General features: G+C 41.2%; 1 protein-coding gene across 1 annotated transcript in view; it reads right to left on the bottom strand.

The window, feature by feature from the left end:
- Positions 1-11,586, bottom strand: part of COLGALT2 (collagen beta(1-O)galactosyltransferase 2) — a 103,281-nt gene extending 91,695 nt beyond the window's left edge. Inside the window, exon 1 of the mRNA XM_003264454.4 lies at positions 10,895-11,586. Within this exon, the coding sequence (XP_003264502.2) occupies positions 10,895-11,157 (263 nt within the window). The 5' untranslated portion in view covers positions 11,158-11,586. The remainder of the gene's footprint in view (positions 1-10,894) is intronic.
- Between the last annotated feature and the right edge of the window lie 7,673 nt (positions 11,587-19,259).

The raw sequence follows: 19,259 nt of genomic DNA, 5'->3' as shown, positions 1-19,259 counted from the left end.
CTGGAGATCCCACTGCCACCAGCCTCACTTCATCCCCAGGTGATTGTTGTTTTCTTGGTGGGATGTGCTAAGCTGTGGTATGCAGTTCACATTTTTGAGAAGGATAAAAGATACAAAAATAAAGTGGATGCATAAACTTAAGAACCTTTATTATAGAATTTTTGCCCTGTCACCAAAAGAACATAAGAAAATAGGGTATGGAACAGTATAAGACTTAACAACTGAGTTGCAATCTTCCCCCACAGGAGGCTGCTGTACATGCAGTTATAATAATGCTGCTATATCAACTTCTTAAAAAATATTTGTTGTGCAGCAGCAACAAACTCAGAACAATCCTCTGTATAGCAGAACTGTGTGAATTTCTAAAAAGCCATATTTTGAGTTCATAGCTAGTGAAGACACCAGGCTTAGGGACTTTGTAATATCATGTGATTAAGGCTGAACTGCCAGCTACTAAAAACAGGCTAATTTAGTAGACTGTTTACATTTGTCACAAACGAGGGGAGGAGTTTTTAATGGCATGCCAATGGGAAAAATCAAAGAAAATTAAATACAAGAAACAAAGAAACCAAGATTAGGGAATATGAGGACTGAAGTGGCTCAAATGAATTCTATTTAGTTTAAGGAAATGCACTGGTTTGATTTCCCTGTACTCTATTATAAGATGTTCATTAATAGGTATTTTTTCTTCTGCAATACTAAAGGCTTAATGAACTCATTGTGTAAGATACACTGAAGAAAGAGTGTGAGGGAATGTCATGTTATACTGAGCCCCGGTGCAAGGAGCTTCATACAGTGGGTAAAACATTTGGGGCATTGTCTTTTAAAATTTTTTTTTTAAAAATAGCCACTATTAGATGGAGACAGAACATATGTGCTTGACTTAATAACAAAAAAACACAAATGATGCATGCCTGGCTGGGTTTCTCCTATGTAATCCTGTACATTACTACTTCTCTTAATAAGAAAACCCCTTGGTCTTTTTGATGGTGTAAGCATCTGGAATCTGAAGTTTAGAATATTCCAGAGTATGCCAACTTTCCAAACTCTGAAAATCTCATGATCTGTACTTTAAGTGCATACATAGCTTTCTAGGAGCTCATCTTCTGCAGTTCCCAAACCAAGAAGAAGTGCATCCAAATCACTTATGTACACGCTTAACACACCAATTCCTAGGCCCCCGCTGTGGACCATCTGATGAATGTGACTGAAATGGGCCCCAGAAATCCATGTATCTAACAAATGCTCCAGGTATTGTGACGCAACTGGCCTCTGAACCTGTATTTGGGAAACACTAGTTGAATTCAGCAGCCTTACACTAAAGGGTTGGCAGAACAATGGTAAGGACCATGTCCACTCATGGCCAATGAACTAGACCAATGGGGACAAGTCACTTTTAGGCCACCTCAATTACTAATTTCAACATGATTACCTGGATTTATCCATACAGACAATCAATGTATTGTAACATTTTAAAAATCCATTGTTTTAGAAATCCATAGTTTGTCTTGCTAAATAAAAAGCTTACAATGGAAACCAATGTACCCAGTAAATCTTATTAAAATCTAACAAGATTGAGGAAAGGCAGAGAAGAGGCTTGTACTTTTCTAAAATATTTTCGTATGCTGGCTGTTTCAAGCCTTACATGCCAATTCCACAAAATCCATTTGCAACACAAGACATGGTCTGACTGTCTGAATGCTCTCCCGCCCAACCTGTTTCTAGCACAAGGAAAGCAGTGGCGTGGAAGCTGCATATAAGCTTACTGTTCGATGGTGCAGTGATGACATGAAAAATCCTGATTCCACTTGGCAGCAACTTTCCACTATCTTGGCGGGTGTAAACCATAATCACTGTGGTGTGTGGAGCTGAGACAGGATTATGGGGCTGGCTGGCAACCAAGAAACTAAAAAGCAGTCTATTAGTCCAGCAAGGGACTCCGTGTCGGGAATGCCATGGCCCCAAATGTCTACAACCACACTTTTCACAACTATCCCAAGAATTTAAGTTCTACTGTTAGTCTCTAGAAAATTCTACCTTTCCCAAGACTCTAAAATGCAGCAGTTTCTCACTTAATATGGCTTTCAGGGAGAACACCAATCAATGTACCTCCGTAGACTCTCTTGTCTTAGAGTTACGTCTCCCTCTCTTGTGAGAATGAGATACTTGCCTTCACCACTGCCCTCCCCATCTCGAAAACATATACAATCACTCTCAGAAAGAAAAGGGGCTGGAAAGAAAGAGTGCTACTTCTCTCTTGGCAGCAATTGTATGCACTTTGGGCTTGGTAGTCCAAATGGGGAAAGCTCTATGTAAGGAACCTCCTCTCTGCAGCCTGATGTATCCCTCAATAGGTCTTGAAGTGATTCAACCTGGAAGGTAATGAACTATTCCAATAAAGCCAATGTGTGAATGAAATCAGGTACTCATGAAAATGCTTCAGCTCAGCAGCTTGTCCCAGACTCATCTTCTACCACACTCTTGGGGGCATACAGCCCAAGATCACTATTCCAAGATCATTATTTATGTTATTATTTGTGTTTCTGAAAGATATATCTTCTAAGATGTCTTCAAACATCAATCAGAAAACACTGGAGGGAAGGAGATTATTTTGCATTGTGTTTGCAGAGGAACAAAATCTTATCAGTTAAACCAACAAGTCAGGGGACAGGCCTTAGCTTACTGAATTTGACAAACAACTAAAATAATAATTGTTGCTTCAATTAAGTGAAACATGTTACAAAGTCAGCCCTGGCAGGATGTCATGGAGCTATTATTCAAAGTCTAACTCTGAAAGGATTTCTGTATGGTGCTCCTAGAGAGGAAAAGAAATGCCCTGCAGCCAAATCTGAGGTTTAATTCATGCAAGAGACTTGGCTAATGCCACCTACCACAAATGCTGCATTTTCACGGATCTGAACTACAGAAAGTTCCAGCAAATTAATTACAGCCACTTTATTTATATTCTGCCTGACTTTTCAATTATTACCTATAATGAGATTCTTTTTTATTTTTACGAACATTAATGCACTGCTTTCCTACCAGAGGAGTAGAGAGCTAAGGGAAAAGTAATACAGTCCTGATCCTTTTACCACTAGGTCACTCGCTGGCAGCTTGCCAAGCCTGCTGGTTCCCCAAAGCAGTTACTGCTTGGGTCCTGGGGTTCCTTCAGCAGCCTGAGGTGGAAGCAAAGCTCACCACCCAAATGCCAACATGGGTCAGGCAAGTCAAGTCAAAGAAAGACAATGGGGACTAACTGCAAGTGCACACAATGTGGGTCTGATGGGGACTGGGCTGCCTGGACAAAATCCAGGGGACAGCAGCTACTCAGCTCCAACAATAGTTGCTGTGTATGAATCCAGGCCTGGCAAGGTCAGGTGCTGGTTACATGGCATGTTTTGTGTGTGAAAAGTTATCAAGTTATACATTTATGATATATGAACTTTTGGATAAATATTACACCTCATCAAAAAGATATTTTTATTAGGGCCAGACCTTCTAGAGGCCAGAGAGACAAGGACAAGAGAGCAGGATGGGTGTTATCAGAGAGGCCTTCAGAGTACCTGCCTGGAACAGGTGTTATATGAAGCTGGCTTTCACTGTGCCACCCAGGGCATGGCTGTAGATAGGCTAGCAGTGTTTAAAGAACATGGGATAGAGAGATGGATTTTAAAATAGCACACTCATGCAGAACTGGATATGTAAAACACTCATATTTGGGTTAAAATGAAAAGGATATATGTACATGTATAGAAAGTTTCTAGAAAACTACACAAGAAAGTGTTAACATTGGTCACTGGCAGGTGGTATAAAGTAGACAGGAGATTTACTTTTTGTTATATTCCCAATCATACTTTTTTTAAAAAAAATTATTATGCAAATATATTACTTTTCCATTTAAAAAAGTCAGAAGAGCACTGAAGTACTATTAAAAATCCACAAAGACCCTAAGGGATTCAAATTTTAAAAAATTAACAATTTTTGATATGCTAACAACAACATATCAATTAAATGCAATTAAATGAACAAGTCACTTTTGAAATAAAAATGTTGAAACATACAATACATATGTTTTGTAATTCCTGATGAATAATAGCTATAATTTAAACACATATAGTAAAAGTTCTTCATGATATGGTAACTGGGGAATAGGTGTAGTGGTCATACCATAGGCTAATGATTTTCTTTCAGACTTTACTGTATGTTGTTATGCTATGTCAAGAAATATGCAGAAACAAGCCTTATTATTGTCCTACTATAGTCCTATATAAGCCTTATAATGGTCCTACTATACTGTGCCATAGACTTGGAGACGGTGCCACACAGCAATATGACCCAAGTGCACGTTTAAGTGTTGGAAAAAGAACCAAGGGACAACCAGCAGCCTTCTCAGTTACAAGGTGTTCATTGTTCATTCCTATGACCACCAGAGACAGACAAGCAAAAGGAACCTAAGCAGCACATGCTTATGTATTTGGAGTCACAAAGAAACTCCCTGGCCTAATCACTTGGATAAAGGAGCTAAAAACAAATCTGAGAAAACCAAACTCTGCTTAAAATACTCCCCATGCTCCTTTAAACCAAGAAGGATATTCACTATAAAATAATCAGCATTAAAACAGCTACACAGGATTAAAAATCTAGAAATCAGTTATCTCATTCCATAATCACCATGGAAATCTCTTAACTGCCCTGTGCTTTAGATCCCTCATCATGGAACTCAATATAATAAAACCAGGGCAATTTAGGCATTCTTTCTAATTCTGTAGTTAAGCTGTCATAACTGGAACAACAGGATTGGTGACATTTATTGGTCACTTCAGTTTTTACCCAAAGGAAATATTCTGAGGTCCAATCATGTTTTGAAATTGGAGGTTGCAGGGAGGATTGATCATTTCTTCAGTTATTTGGAATGAAGCTGAATTTAGGGGACAACCAAATCTAAGACTACTGATTAAAAAGCCTAAAAAATGGTATGTCTATTTTACCAATATGAACTGAAAATGTAGCCAATACATGTATGATTAGTGCCGCCTTAATCATTTGCCACTAATAATACTTGAGAAATTTCTTTCTACTGTTATGTAGCTATGATCACAGCAAGTGACCTGCATATTTATGTACAACCCACATTTTAGTTATAATCTGTCCCTATGAAATATACCAAAACAGACTAGAGTTCACTAAAAAGTGCCTGAACTAAGTGATGAAATTATCAAGACAGCGGAAGAGAACCACTAAGACCCTTGCATCATTCAAGTGGAAACGACAATTCTTATTTGAAAGAAACACTAGCGTTCTTATCTTCCCAAGTTGGGTCAACCGACAGAAGCAAAAACTAGAACTAATTGGTCTTTTCACCATCTTAAGCAGACCATCTGTGCTCGGTCTGCAACATTAGCTGCCTGGGTCACATCCTGGCTCCATCATGCATTAGCCTAGTGACCTCAGGCAAGTTATTTATATGCTCTGTGCCTCAGTTTCCTAATGTGTAAAGTGATAGAGTAGAATGTAATGGCATCTCCCACCTAAGGCTGTTGTCTGGAGTAAATCAGTTTTGATACCAAAGTGTCTAGAACAGTGCCTCCATGAATGTATCCTTCCTTCCTTCCTTCATTCTTTCCTTCCTTCTTCCTTCCTTTCTTCCTTAGTTCTTTATTTTTCCCTTCCTTTCCCTTCCCTTACCTTTTCCTTTTTCTTTTCTTTTCTTTTGAGACAGGGTCTCACTGTGTTGCACAGGAAGGAGCATAGTGGCTCAATCTCCGTTTGCTGCAACCTCCACCTCCTGGGTTCAAGCAATCCACCCACCTCAGTCTCCCAAGTAGCTGGGACTATAGGTGCATGCCATCGTGCCTGGATAACTTTTGCATTTCTTGTAGAGACGGAGTTTCACCATGTTGCCCAGGCTGGTCTTGAACTCCTTGGCTTAAGAAATCTGCCCACCTCGGCCTCCCAAAGTGCTAGGATTACAGGCATGAGCCACTGCATCCAGATAAATGTTAGTTTTCTATATTAATATTTTTTGTTGTTGTTGGAAAGAAGAAACTAAACGAGTTTCCATTTGAAGATTTTTTAAAATCTTGATTTTGAAAGGTAAAGGTAAAGGAGATATGAGAAAAAGGAAAAGATTCAAAAGAAACAGCAACTATCATTGTTAGTAGCATTTATGTAAAAGACACTGTGCATACCTTATATCATTTACTTGTAACAATAACTCTTTGAGACAGGTGTTACTATTAGTTATTTGAAGATAAGGCAGCTATGTCTTAGAGGTTTACTGATGTGCCCACAATCACATTGAAGATTTATGATCTAGTCTGTCTGACCCTAAGCTTGTAAATTTCTTCCTCCAACTCTGGTTGATGCCCTCCATGCTAAACTACCAGATTGAGAAAATGAGGAAAGGAAGAAAAAGGTGCGGAAAACAGACTAACAGAGAGAAGGAGACTAAGGCATCATCTGCTTTTTCAGCCATAAACCAAAACTTCTATCTGTAGTGATAACATACAACATTTAATATCAAGATTGTAATGATAAAATATGACATCATTCTTACCACTGGTGCTGACAAATGTCACTGATATTAGTTTGGAACATTTTATAAACACAAAGTATATTAGTATTTCTAGTTAAACAATTATGAAAATGCTACTAATTGGACATTAAAATGTGGAGATAAATTCAAGATAATCCCCAAACAATGCAGAAATAAAATAGTATGCAAAATGTTAGGACCATCCCCCAGCTCATCACTGTTTATGTTTATGTCAACAGAAGCTCATCTCTTTATTTAAAAATCCATAAAGTTGTTCCCAATTTAGTATGTTACTTTTCAAAACTCCATCAAACAAAATGCCCAAATCTTTCTGTAGTTACATAGCAGTTACTGCCTTGTGCTTGCACAGACTCTGTGAATCCCAACTGTCTTCCCACAAGCAACAGCAGGCTCTCCAAAAGAAAAACTTAATGTTTCATTTGGGGCAAATGTTTTTCCCTGTGCCATGCTTCAGTTTTCACTATCATGGTACTTGGCCCCACTCTCCCTAATCATGGGTTTAAGGAGGATGAGGTCAGCCTTCCCTCTGTTGCTAAGGCCACTTGCTCATGGCTCCACTGAATTACGGAGAACCCACTGAAGTACACTGCCACTTGTCACAATGCCTCACAGTTCCCTTCATCTCAGCATATTCCCAATTCCCTAAAACTTAGTGCAGGTTTTAAGACACATGAAATAGATATCTTCCTTAGGTCCTTATTGCAGGATTGTGATATTTGAAGGAAAACAATTAGTTTGGTGGATTTTGAGATCAGACAGGTAAATGTAAAAAGCTTTCCTTTTTGCTTGTACAAAGTATCTCTAAAATATAAATTTTCCTTTGTTCAGACTAATCTGAATAAACTTGATGCTGACTAAGATAACTGCAGACATTCTTCAACAACAGGATCTTCCAGGTCAACTTGATGATACTCATTTCACCTGTATGTGCAGTGCAGATCTGGTCCAGAACTTAAAGTGAGAAAAATTATCACATAACAGGGGAGTCTGAATGTGATCAATAAGCCAGGTCTCTCACTGACCCATCTAGGACAGAAATCAGATGCTCCTCTAGCCCGTGAGTGGATGAATGAGAAGACTGAGTCTGCACAGAGTGAGTTATTGTGATCAAATTCAGAGGAAGCTGAATTCTGTGTGGCTTTGTATTCACTGTGGTTCTATTTTATAAATTTCTGGGTAGCTCACAGCCATTTTTGACATCAGCGTGTGCTGGCTTTGCAGAATGGATACTAATCAGTTTGGCATCTTGGAATGTTGCATAGAGCTTGGGAATGAGAAACTAGAGGCAAGCAATCGGCAGAAGCACCTCAAAGCTGTAACATCCTAAACTGAGGTACCACCTCCCATCAGAGTGTTATATCTCGTAAGCTTCCCAGCCAAATATTCCCCTAGGGCCAGACCAGAAGTCAGCATTTCCAGAGAGATTCTATGGTACAATACAATCCGTTTGGAGACTTGCAGTCATTAGACCTACCACCCACTTGAACTCCCTGAGAGAAAACTCTGGTTGATGCCCTATTATCTTTTTTTTTTGCTTGTTTTTTGCCTTGCTGATCCCTTTTTCTAGAGCCATCCTTCTTTCCCAGGTTTTAGTTGATTTTTACTCTTCCTTCAAAACTGAGTTCAAACTAAGTGTCCACTCATCAAGAAGCCATCCATATCCATACAACTGCCCCAATCTGATTTATAAATCATTTGGTTCTTCCCCAAACCCTTTAAAAGCCATTCAGATCACCTTACACTGCCCAATAAAATGAATCATATTTATCTGTAAAAAAACACACATATCTAAATACACTTTTTTTTCAGCCCTGACCTGGCTGGTTCTTATTTTAAAAATGCATTAGAAGAATCTGCTTGTACAGCCTCTCTGTACCTCAGTTCTCTCACCTGTAAAGTGGTATAATAACAGTGCATATCTGATAGGGTCATTTTGAAGCTTAAACCAGAAAATGAATGTAAAGTTCTTAGAAGAACCATGAGCTCTTATTATTATGCGTGGAATTTATAAATAAATGTAATTTTGAGTAAGTCAATTACTTTAAGCACATTTCTTCTTCTGGGAAACAGAGATAATTTTATTTCTTCACAGAATGATAGTAGAATCAAATGAGATAACAGTGCATGAAAGTTATTTCCAAAGGTTCTTTACAGCTCCTTTGTGAGCTGAAAAGAACTATTTAGAAACTGGGATTTGTATTATTGTTACCTAAAGAATTATACAATGTTTTAAAAACAGAACCAAGATTTTTCAAAGAAGAGTCTTCAATGACTGACGCAAGCATGGCCTTGCACTTCTTGCTTAACCTGCCAATGCTGGACATAAAAGACAACAGATTTCAAAGGTCTATGCAGAACTGGAATTCTCTCATCTAAATAAGACACCAGTGTCTATACCATCTGGAACTTACAGGGAACTTAGGATGTACGTTGATGCTGGTTGATCCTAATTATATTGCAAAATCTATGGAATTCAAGAGCCATAAAGAATTTTTGAAATCATTTATTCCAACTCCCTCGTTTTATTGATGAGGCAACTGATGCCTATGGATCCCAAGCAACTAGCCCCAAATCACATATCAACCTAGTAATAAACAACTCAAGTCTTCTAATTTGTAGATTATAGGTTTATGTAAATTTTGTTTATATCATGTTCCCTGCCTTTTTAGGGTGGCCTTTAGAGACATGCTTGGGTTCAAATTCCAGTTTCACCATTTATTAATTCTGTGACTTTAAGTGACTTACTGAACTGATGGAAGTTTGTCTCTTTCTTTGCAAAATAAACATCATGGTATCCTCTTAAAAGTTTACTGTATGATAAAAACAGGTAATGTCTCTAAATCAGGTAGCAAAACATGTGCCTGACACCTGCTTCACCACTCACCAACTTCTTACGGTAAATACTGTAACGTTTTAAAAAACTAAATCGTGCATAAAGATCAAAACCATATTTTAAAAATCTCTTAAAAAAAAAAAAACTAAGGTAACTGACCTGTGTGAATTTCTTTTGGTACCCAAGTGGTTAAAAAAAAAAAATCCTTCCTTCTGGTTTAAAGCCTGGCTGTCCCAGTGCTCTCTTTCCACATAATATGCCCTTCTCCGCGAGGCAGTCACGTATGGCAGGGTGTATAGTAAAGCAGTGTACAGCACAGTGCTGTACTATATCACACGTTTGCTTTCGCACCTTTGCACCTCTCCCACCAGGTACTCTGAGGCTGCCAATTCTAGCTGCTGCTTTTACTCCTCTTCCTCTCTTTGCCCAACCGCTACTGTAAGGATGTGTCTCGCCTGAGAACAGCTCCCTTTATCAACACAAGACAAAAACTGCTCCAGAGTGACCTGGACTCTGTCTTCCTCAGGGGGCCAGAGTCTTCTTGTCCGAGTACCTCACAGCCCATCTCCCCTGGCCAGCGTCCACCTCCTTGTCCTCCACAACCCCCTCAGCGGCTCACCTGGCCACCAACTAACTTCTTGCCCTCCGATCCTCGCGTTTATAAAAGGTGCGAGACGACCAAGTTCTACAAGGTGGGGCGGGCAGCCACCCGCACTGATCCCCGGGCCCTCCCTGCAGCAGACACGGAGACCAGGTCCAAGCTTCTTTCCTCCGGGAACAAAACTTGGCTGTTTATCTTTCCCAGGGCGTCTTCGTCGCTCCCCAGGACGTGGAACCCCGACACACTGGCAGGGACAGCCCGGAGCACTCGCAGGAGACCAGGCCCACGGTGGTGCCATGGTTGGGCACACTCCGCGGGCCCTGCCCAATCTCCACCCCTAGGTCCAGGTCCCCCTGGGAGAGCTAGGAGCATATTTCCAGCCTGGAGCAGGAGCCTGGCACCGGGAAGTCAGAGCAGCGCACTCCGGCGCCCCAGCCACTGCGGAGCCCCTGGCCAACCGCAGTTATGTTCCATCTGTCGCGTCTACAGGGGAATACGGCGACAGGCACCCTATCCCCTCACGTCAGGGCTAGCAGTATGAGGTGGGGAAAGAGGAAACCTCGAGAGTTGAAAGTGAGGGAACTGAAAGCCCCCTTGAGGGGTGTCCCCCATGCCCCCTGTGGGACAAAGCCGCCCAATTCGCAGGCTACCCTACAGAGCTCCAGCGGTCCGGTTCTCCCCATCAGCACCCCCTGCGCACACTGACCCGCGCGTCCCTCCGCAGCCTGACCGCCCGATCCGCCAGCCACCGGCGCGGGCAGCGAGGGGGTGTGTGCGCCAGATTTCCCGCGTGCCCCTCCCCCCGCGGCTCCCTCGCCCTGCAGGGGCTGCTCCGGGCGCTGTCCGCGCAGGGCAGGCCGCCCCCGCGTCCCGCCGCGGCGGCACAGGGCCCGTGCGCGCTCACCAGATGGCCATCCTGCTTTTGGGGTAGTCCAGCCGCTCCAGGCAGCCGAGGAAGTGCGGCAGCGTGTGCGCCGCGTTGCGGGCGAGGACCGCCACGAGCACCGTGGGGCTCTGCAGGGGCGACTCCGGGAAAACCACCGGCTCCTCTCTGTCGTCCTCCGAGTCCGGCTCGGCGGCGAAGCGCGCTCGGCAGCCTTCGCGGAGCAGCGCTGAGGAGAGGAGCAGTAGCGACCAGGCGAGGGTGGCGGCAGGGCGCGCAGCCATGTTCCTGGCCGAGGCGGGCGGCGGGGATGTCCTGCCGCGAGCGCCCGGCTAGGCTGCCTGAGGGCGGCGGCGGCTGCCAGGGAGCAAGGAGCCTGCGAGGGGCGGCCGGGGGATGCGGCTTGCCGGGGCAGGCCGGCTCACACACTGGCCTCGGCGGCTGCGGTTCCCAGGACCCTCCCGTCGCCGCTGCACCGCCCAGGCCCTAATGCGGGTGCGCAGCGTACCTGCAGCCGCTGGCGCTCCCCTGCGCCTCGGGCTCGCAGACAGTAGTGGCCGTGGGGGCTGTGTGCCCTGAGTCCTGCGGAAAGTTCCTCTAGTCCAGGCTCCGCTCGTACAGCTGCGGTCTGTGGCCTTCCCCAGTGCCGCGAGGTGTGGCCCTGTCTGCCAATGAGCGTGTGAGTGTGTGTGTGTGTGTGTGTGTGTGTGTGTGTGTGTGTGTGTGTACATAACGGTACAACCCCAAGAAAATTTATTCTGCTTTTGCAAACCGCAGACTGAAGCCCTTCACAGTGATGCAATGTATCCAGTTTTCATAATGCACCTATTGACTGAGTAGAGTTCTAAAATGAAAAGTCTCCCCAACTATTCACATTATGATAAACACTTGTTTAACCACCACGAAGGCAGCATGTCTGTATTTTCTTATATACTCAAATTCTGAAATTCATTCTTGACTGAGTAGACACCCAGTAACACAAAGTTTGAAGACTTGGAGAATTTTGGAGCCAGATCAGACCCCCCAAAATAAAAGAAAGCCCTTGGGAGACACTGTCCTGAAGCCTCACTCTACTGTGAATCCAGTAAGCCTCCTCACAGGAGGGCTGTGAAAGAATAGATTCACTTAGCTGGTTTTCTTTTTCCGTAATTAGCCAATATGACAGAGTAACAAAGAGGGAAAATTCGCGCATGTTGGAGAGTAGAGAAGAGATAAGGAAGAAAAGAAGGGGTGAAGGAAGAACACAATTAGAACATAAAATGAAACTGCGGGCATACACTGCTAAAGGAGATTTACTTTTTTTTTTGAGACAGGGCCTCACTCTGTTGCCGGAGCTGGAGTGCAGTGGCATGATCATAGCTCACTGCAGCCTCGACCTCCTGGGCTCAAGCAATTCTCCCACCTCAGCTTCCCGAGTAGCTGGGACCACAGGTGTCCATCACCACTCCCAGCTAATTTTTGTATTTTTTTTGTAGAGGCGGGTTTTCACCATTTTGCCCAGGCTGGTCTGGAACTCCTGGGCTCAAGTGATCTTCCCACCTCGGCCTCCCGAAGTGTTGCGATTATAGGCATCAGCCACCATGCTTGGCCGGATATTTACTTTTGAAGATATATTGTGTAGCCTTTGATAGATAAGTATGCAGCGTGTTTTGATGCCAGTGCACATTCATGATCTCCAATCCCAACTCACCCTCAAGTCTGTCTCATAGTCTTTTTATTAGTTGTTATCAATCCTTCTCAGCAACTATTAGAAGTCTTCCCCACTGTCTTTTGAAGTATATCACCTCCTTCATCCAACTCCCTCAACACCACTGTCTCCAACTAGCATCCCTACCAAGACCTTTCTTACTTGCAGGTGCCTCCTCATGGCAGGGTCTTTGATCACAGACTAGAAAGGCAGAGGTTTCCCTTTCTAGCCCATGACTTTTCTCTATCATTCCACTCTCTACTGAATCTTCAACTGATCTCTATCAACTCTTTTCTCTCAAGCTAAATACTTGGTCAGTCTTCTCTTATCCGTTAAAAAAAAAGAAAGAAAAAGCTTTAAAAAAAAATCCTGTGTCTTATTCTAGCAATCCCTTTGCTTGACCAAGCTCCTTGGAAGAGAGATCTATACTTGTATTCTCCACTTCTTCATCTCCCATCTTTCCCACCACAGTGCAGTAAGGCGTCAGCCCTCCCCACTGTTCTGCAAAACCAACAGATGGCCTCAGCACTGGCGGATTTAGTAAACCCTTCCGTTCTCACCTTCCTGGACCTCTATTACATAATCTCCCATCCTAGATCTCCTCTGATACTGCTTGTCTCTGAGCCAAGCCTCTTCACTGTGTGCCTCCCTACAGTGTGCTAGTCTTCCCACTCCATATGGTCTCCTGTGGTTATATCCTCAAAATCTATGTCTTCTGCTCTAATCTCTTCTCTAATCTTCATTTTTTTTTTTTATCTAATGCCTACAGACATTTCCTTCCCCTCCATCCATTTTCAGGAATTGTTCCCACTTTCAAGGGGCTCACAGTCTTGTAAGGGAGACTGAGAGTTAAACATCTGTTAGAAGTACCATAACATATGTACCAGCTACAGTGAAGGGATAGAGGAAGGTGTGGTCATTTCCACAGGAGAGGTAGTGATGGGACTGTTAGAAAGGTTTCATGGAGACAGTCTCCATGTTGTTCTGTCTTCCTTGTTTCCCTTTCTTGAACTATGTCCCACTCATCTTTCAATACTAAAATCCGCACTCCTTAGCCAAACTTGGTTGGATAGTAATCATTTGTTCACTTCACTGCAAACAGAGGGAGTTTAAAGCTAGGCAACCACATTTCTGTCTTATTTTCCTTCTGTTACTGATATGGTCTGCCTGTGTCCCCACCCAAATCTCATATCGAATTATAGCTCCCATAATCCCCACATGTCGTGGGAGGTAATTGAATCATGGGGGCAGGTTTTTCCCATGCTAGTCTCGTGATAGTGAATAAGCCTCACAAGATCTGATGGTTTTATAAAGGGCAGTTCCCCTGCACATGCTCCCTTGCCTGCCGCCATGTAAGATGTGTCTTTGCTCCTCCTTTGCCTTCTGCCATGATTGTGAGGCCTCCCCAGCTATGTGGAACTGTGAGTCCACTAAACTTCTTTTTCTTTATAAATTACTCAATCTCAGGTATGTCTTTATTCACAGTGTGAGGACAGACTAATACAGTTACCTAAAGTCAACAGCTTATCTGAGTCTATTTTTTCAAAGAATGATGAAGCATCTAAACCTGTATGGTCTCTAATGACATTATAATGAAATTGGCTCCATGGAGTTCTCTTAAAATAACTAGAACCTGCTCTGTAGATGAAATCAAGGGTTTGCCAGTCACATAACTTACAAAACACCTATTTAAAACTTTTAATTTAGAGTGCTCATTTAGTGACTGAGAATATTAAGGTCACAACAGGATATGCAACAGTAGAAGATCATTGTAAATATGGTTGGGGGGCAGTGGAGGTGAAGCCTGGGAAAAGTTAAGTCCCCATCTTACGAACAGATTTGTTTCATAAGTTCTTCAGAAATCAGTAATGTGAATTTGGATGTTTTCCCCCCTCATAGGATTGATGTTATAAGACAGTTAATTTGAAAAAAAATAATTTAAAAATAAAAGTAAATTATATTTTAAAATATTCATTGCTTATAATGCTCTTTCCATGGAAAATCGGCTGAATGGAAAGTCAGGGTTGTACACACACATCTCTTTGTCTCCACTGCCAGTAGACTGTTCCAGTAGAATCTACATAAAGTTAGAAGTAAGCACTTTCTCTCATATCCCCTCCCCATACTGTTCCAGCACAGGGGACTTCCTTCTGGGACAACAAACCTCTTGGACTGTCACCCTTAGTGCAATGTGGTGGGGGCAGGGTCTATGAGGTGGCCAGAGGACTTCCTGCAGGAAAGCTTCTCAACATGTCTGTGGCTCCAGCAGCCCAGAAGAGGAGGAAACAAATGCCTCTGGGGCAGCTGTGATAGGCTTGAAAGAGCAACTGACACTTGGAGCTGAATTTTCATTTCACTTGTGTCACTTATTCTCTTCATGACCTTGGAAACTTGACCTCTTTGAACATCAATTCCTTCCTATGTAGAAAAGTTTTAAATGCTTGCCTCATTTTTTCATTCAACAAACATTTATGAAATTGTTAAATGCCAATCATTCGAGTGTTGAATATTTGAATGCTTCTCCCCTGGAAAAACAGGGAGAAAGTGGCCAGCCCCTCATAAGTCCTGCTGGGCCATAGTTGGCAGAAAGAGTCTCTTGGCTGAATTATCCAGGCTTCTTTCTTCTGTACTGAAATATCTTTCTTTTACTACCTGGTTTGTTTTACTCGCTTTTCTGATCCAGCCTAAAATCCTACAATGTAAAATTTACTTGAATTGACAATTCTGCCAATTTCAACATGAAAATCCTTGAGAGAGGAGCATTAGATGATATATTTTTAATTCAATCAGATTTTTAAATCTTATCACCTAAACTGAAATGGTGATAAAGGGAACTGAATGGGATCCTAATTTGAAGCATGGGTCTCTTCGGTGACAAAGCAAGTTTTATGGATTCTGATATGTAGGCCCGAGGACTCTGGGTCCTAGGAAGGGAATTAATATTAAGGGAGAAAAAGAGCAGTAACTGAGGTGGGAGAGGCTGAAATTAAACTATCTCAGTGTCAAAGTTTTGTCTATGCTCTGGCTGCATCCAAGAGCTATATAATAGTTACTACAGAAGAATGTTTTCCAATTCAAAACAAGTTTATACAAATTTAAACTACACTTCTATGTCTCATTTAAGAATAGATGCATCCCTTAAATTATATTAACTCATTCCCTCAAACACTTGCTCAATGCCTACTCTGTGCCAAGATATAGTTGCTGGAAATGCATGAATAAATAAGATGTGCCATATAAATGCACAAATACTGTAAGTCATTTTATGTCTTATGATGGAAAAAGGAGCATAAGTAAGGAAGTGGGGAAGTGGAGATAATTAGGAAATGTTTCATTAAATAGATGTTTTTGAATTGAGCATTGAAAAATAAGTAGCATGCATGGACAGGAAGAATTAATATTTTTAAAATGGCCATACTACCCAAAGCAATTTATAGATTCAATGCTACTCCTAAACTACCATTGAGATTCTTCACAGAACTAAAAAAAAACTATTTTAAAATTCATATGGAACAAAAAAGAGCCTAAATAGTCAAGGCAATCTTAAGCAAAAAGAACAAAGCTGGAGGCATCACGCTACCCAACTTCAGACTATACTACAGGGCTAGAGTAACCAAAACAGCATGATCCTAGTACAAAAACAGACACATAGACCAATGGAACAGAACAGAGAACCCAGAAATGAGACTGCACACCTACAACTACCTGATCTTTGACAAACCTGACAATAACAAGCAACAGGGAAAGGACTCTCTATTCAATAAATGGTGCCGGTATAATCGGCTAGCCATACGCAGAAGCTTAAAACTGGACCCCTTCCTAAACCAGATACAAAAATTAACTCAAGATGGCTTATAAACGTAAACGTAAAACCCAAAACTCTAAAAAACCCTAGAAGACAACCTTGGCAATATCATTCAGGACATGAGCACTGGCAAAGATTTCATGAAGAAGATGTGAAAAACAACTGCAACAAAAGCACAAATTGACAAATGGGATCTAATTAACTGAGCTCCTCCATAGCAAAAGAAACCATCAATAGAGTAATCAGACAACTTACAGAATGGGAGAAAAATTTTGCAAACTATGCATCTGACAAGGGTCTAATATCCAGTATCTAAAAGGAACTTATGCAAATTTAGAAGAGGGAAAAACCAAACAACTCCATTAAAAAGTGGGCAAAGGACATGAACAGATACCTTTCAAAAGAAGGTATAGATGTGGACAACAATCATATGAAGGAAAACTCAACATCATTGATTATTAGAGAAGTTCAAGTAAAAACTACAGCCAAGAAGAGGAGGAAATAAATGCATCTGGGGCAGCTGTGATAGGCTGAGAATTATAGGATAACCACAATGAGATACCATCTCACACCATTGGAATGGCTATTAAAAAGTCAAGAAATAACATGTTGGCAAGGTTGTGAAGAAAAAAAAGAAAACACTTATACACTGTTGGTGGGAGTATAAATTAGTTTAACCATTGTGGAAGACCGTGTGGCAATTCCTCAAAGTCCTAAAGACCATTTGATCAGGCAATCCCATTACTGGTTATATACCCAAAGGAATATAAATCATTCTATCATAAAGACACATGCATGTGTATGTTCATTGCAGCACTACTCACAATAACGAAGACATGGAATCAACCTAAATGCCCATCAATGATAGACTGGGTAAAGAAAACATGGTGCATACACATCATAGAATACTATGCAGCCATGAAAAAGAATGAGATAATGTCTTTCACAGGGACATGGATGGAGCTGGATGCCATTATCCTTAGCAAACTAATGCAGGAACAGAAAACCAAATACCACATGTTCTCACTTATAAGTGGGAGCTAAATGATGAGAACACATGGACACATAGAGGGGAACAACACACACTGGGGCCTATTGGAGCATGGAAGGTGGGAGGAGGGAGAGGATCAGGAAAAATAAGTAATGGGTACTAGGTTAAATACCTGGGTGATGAAATACTCTATATCAAAAACCCCCATGAAACAAGTTTACCTATGTAACAAATCTGCACATGTACTGTTGAACTTAAAATAAAAGCTGAAAAAAATATAATTTGATTCAAAATATAAGAAAAGAAAAATGAGTAGCATGGACTATGAAAAGGAAGACAGAAGGGGAAACAGATGGGAATTCCAGGTAGATGGAACTGCAGGAGCAAGGAATGAAACAGTATGACACACTTGAGAGATACAATGAACAGAGCATGGCTGGGAGATAGGATGGGAAGTAGTAACAGAGAAAGCTAGAAAATTATATGATTTTATACAATTTTATATATAATCATTTCTTTAAAATGGGCAAAGGACTTTGAATAAACATTTCTCCAAAGAAGATATACAAATGGCCATAAGCACATGAAAAGTTTCTCAACATCACTAATCATTAGGAAATGCAATTCAAAACTATAAGATTTATCACTTCACACTCATTAGGATGGCTACTAGAAAAACACAGAAAATAACAAACATTGGCAAGGGTGTAGAAAAATTGGAACATTTTGCACTGTTGGTGGGAATGTAAAATGGTACAGCTGCTGTGGAAAACAGTATGACAGTTCTTCAAGAAATTAAAAATATAATTACCATATAATCTAACACTTCTACTTCTGGCTATATACCCAAACAAATTGAAAGCAAGGTCTCAAAGAGATATTTGTGCATCCATGTTCACAGTGGCATTTTTCACAATAGCTAAAATATGGAAGCAAACCAGGTGCCTATTGATTAGTGAATGGAAAAGTAAAATGTGGTATATACATACAGTGGAATGATATTCAGCCTCAAGAAGGGAGGAAATTCTGACATATGCTACAACATGTTAACTTTGAGGGCATTATGCTAAGTGAAATAGGCCAATTTTTAAAGGCAAATATTATATGATTCAACTTATGTAAGGTACTTAGTCAAAATTACAGAGACAAAATAGAATGGTGGTTGCCGAGGGGATGGGGATAGGGGAAATGGGGAGTTATTGTTTAATGGGTATAGGTTTCAGTTTTAAAGACAAAAGAGTCATGGAGATGGATATGAGTAATAGTTGCACAACATTATGAATGTATTTAATACCACTTAAAATAGTAAATTTTATGTTATATGTATTTTACCACAATAAGAAAATAAGAAAAAAATCAATCCATGTGATTTATTAACAAACTTGAAAAACCATATGATCTCAAGAAACGCAGAGAAAGCATTTAAGAATCCAACATGCATTCCTCATAAAAATTCTCAGTACATAGGAATAGAAGGGAACTTCCTCAACGTAATAAACGGCGTCTATAAAAAGCCTACAGCTAACATCATCCTTAATGGTGAAAGACTGAGTGTTTCTCCTGTGATCAGGAACAAGATAAGAATGTCAGATCTCATTACATCTGTTTAATGTTGTACTGGATGTTTTAGATTGGGAGGAGAAGAAAGAAGGAAAGAAGGAAGCAAGGGAAAGAAGGAAGAAAGGACAGAGGGAGAAGGAGAGAGGAATAGAAGAAAGCAAGGAGGGACATTTAAAGCAAGGTAAATAAGCCATAAGAGATATTTTAACGTGAATGTGGAGTATTGGATTAGCCCTTCTAGGCCAAAGCTCTAAAATTCAATGATTTATTAAAGTCTATTTTACTACAGAACTTTAAAAAATGTTGAAAATGGGGGGAAAAAAGAAAAAAATCACTCATCATC

The sequence above is a fragment of the Nomascus leucogenys genome, chromosome 9 (genome assembly GCF_006542625.1).
Source record: "Nomascus leucogenys isolate Asia chromosome 9, Asia_NLE_v1, whole genome shotgun sequence".
Lineage (NCBI taxonomy): Eukaryota > Metazoa > Chordata > Mammalia > Primates > Hylobatidae > Nomascus > Nomascus leucogenys.
Note: the sequence above shows the minus strand (reverse complement) of the source record. Positions and strands in the feature narration are given on the sequence as shown.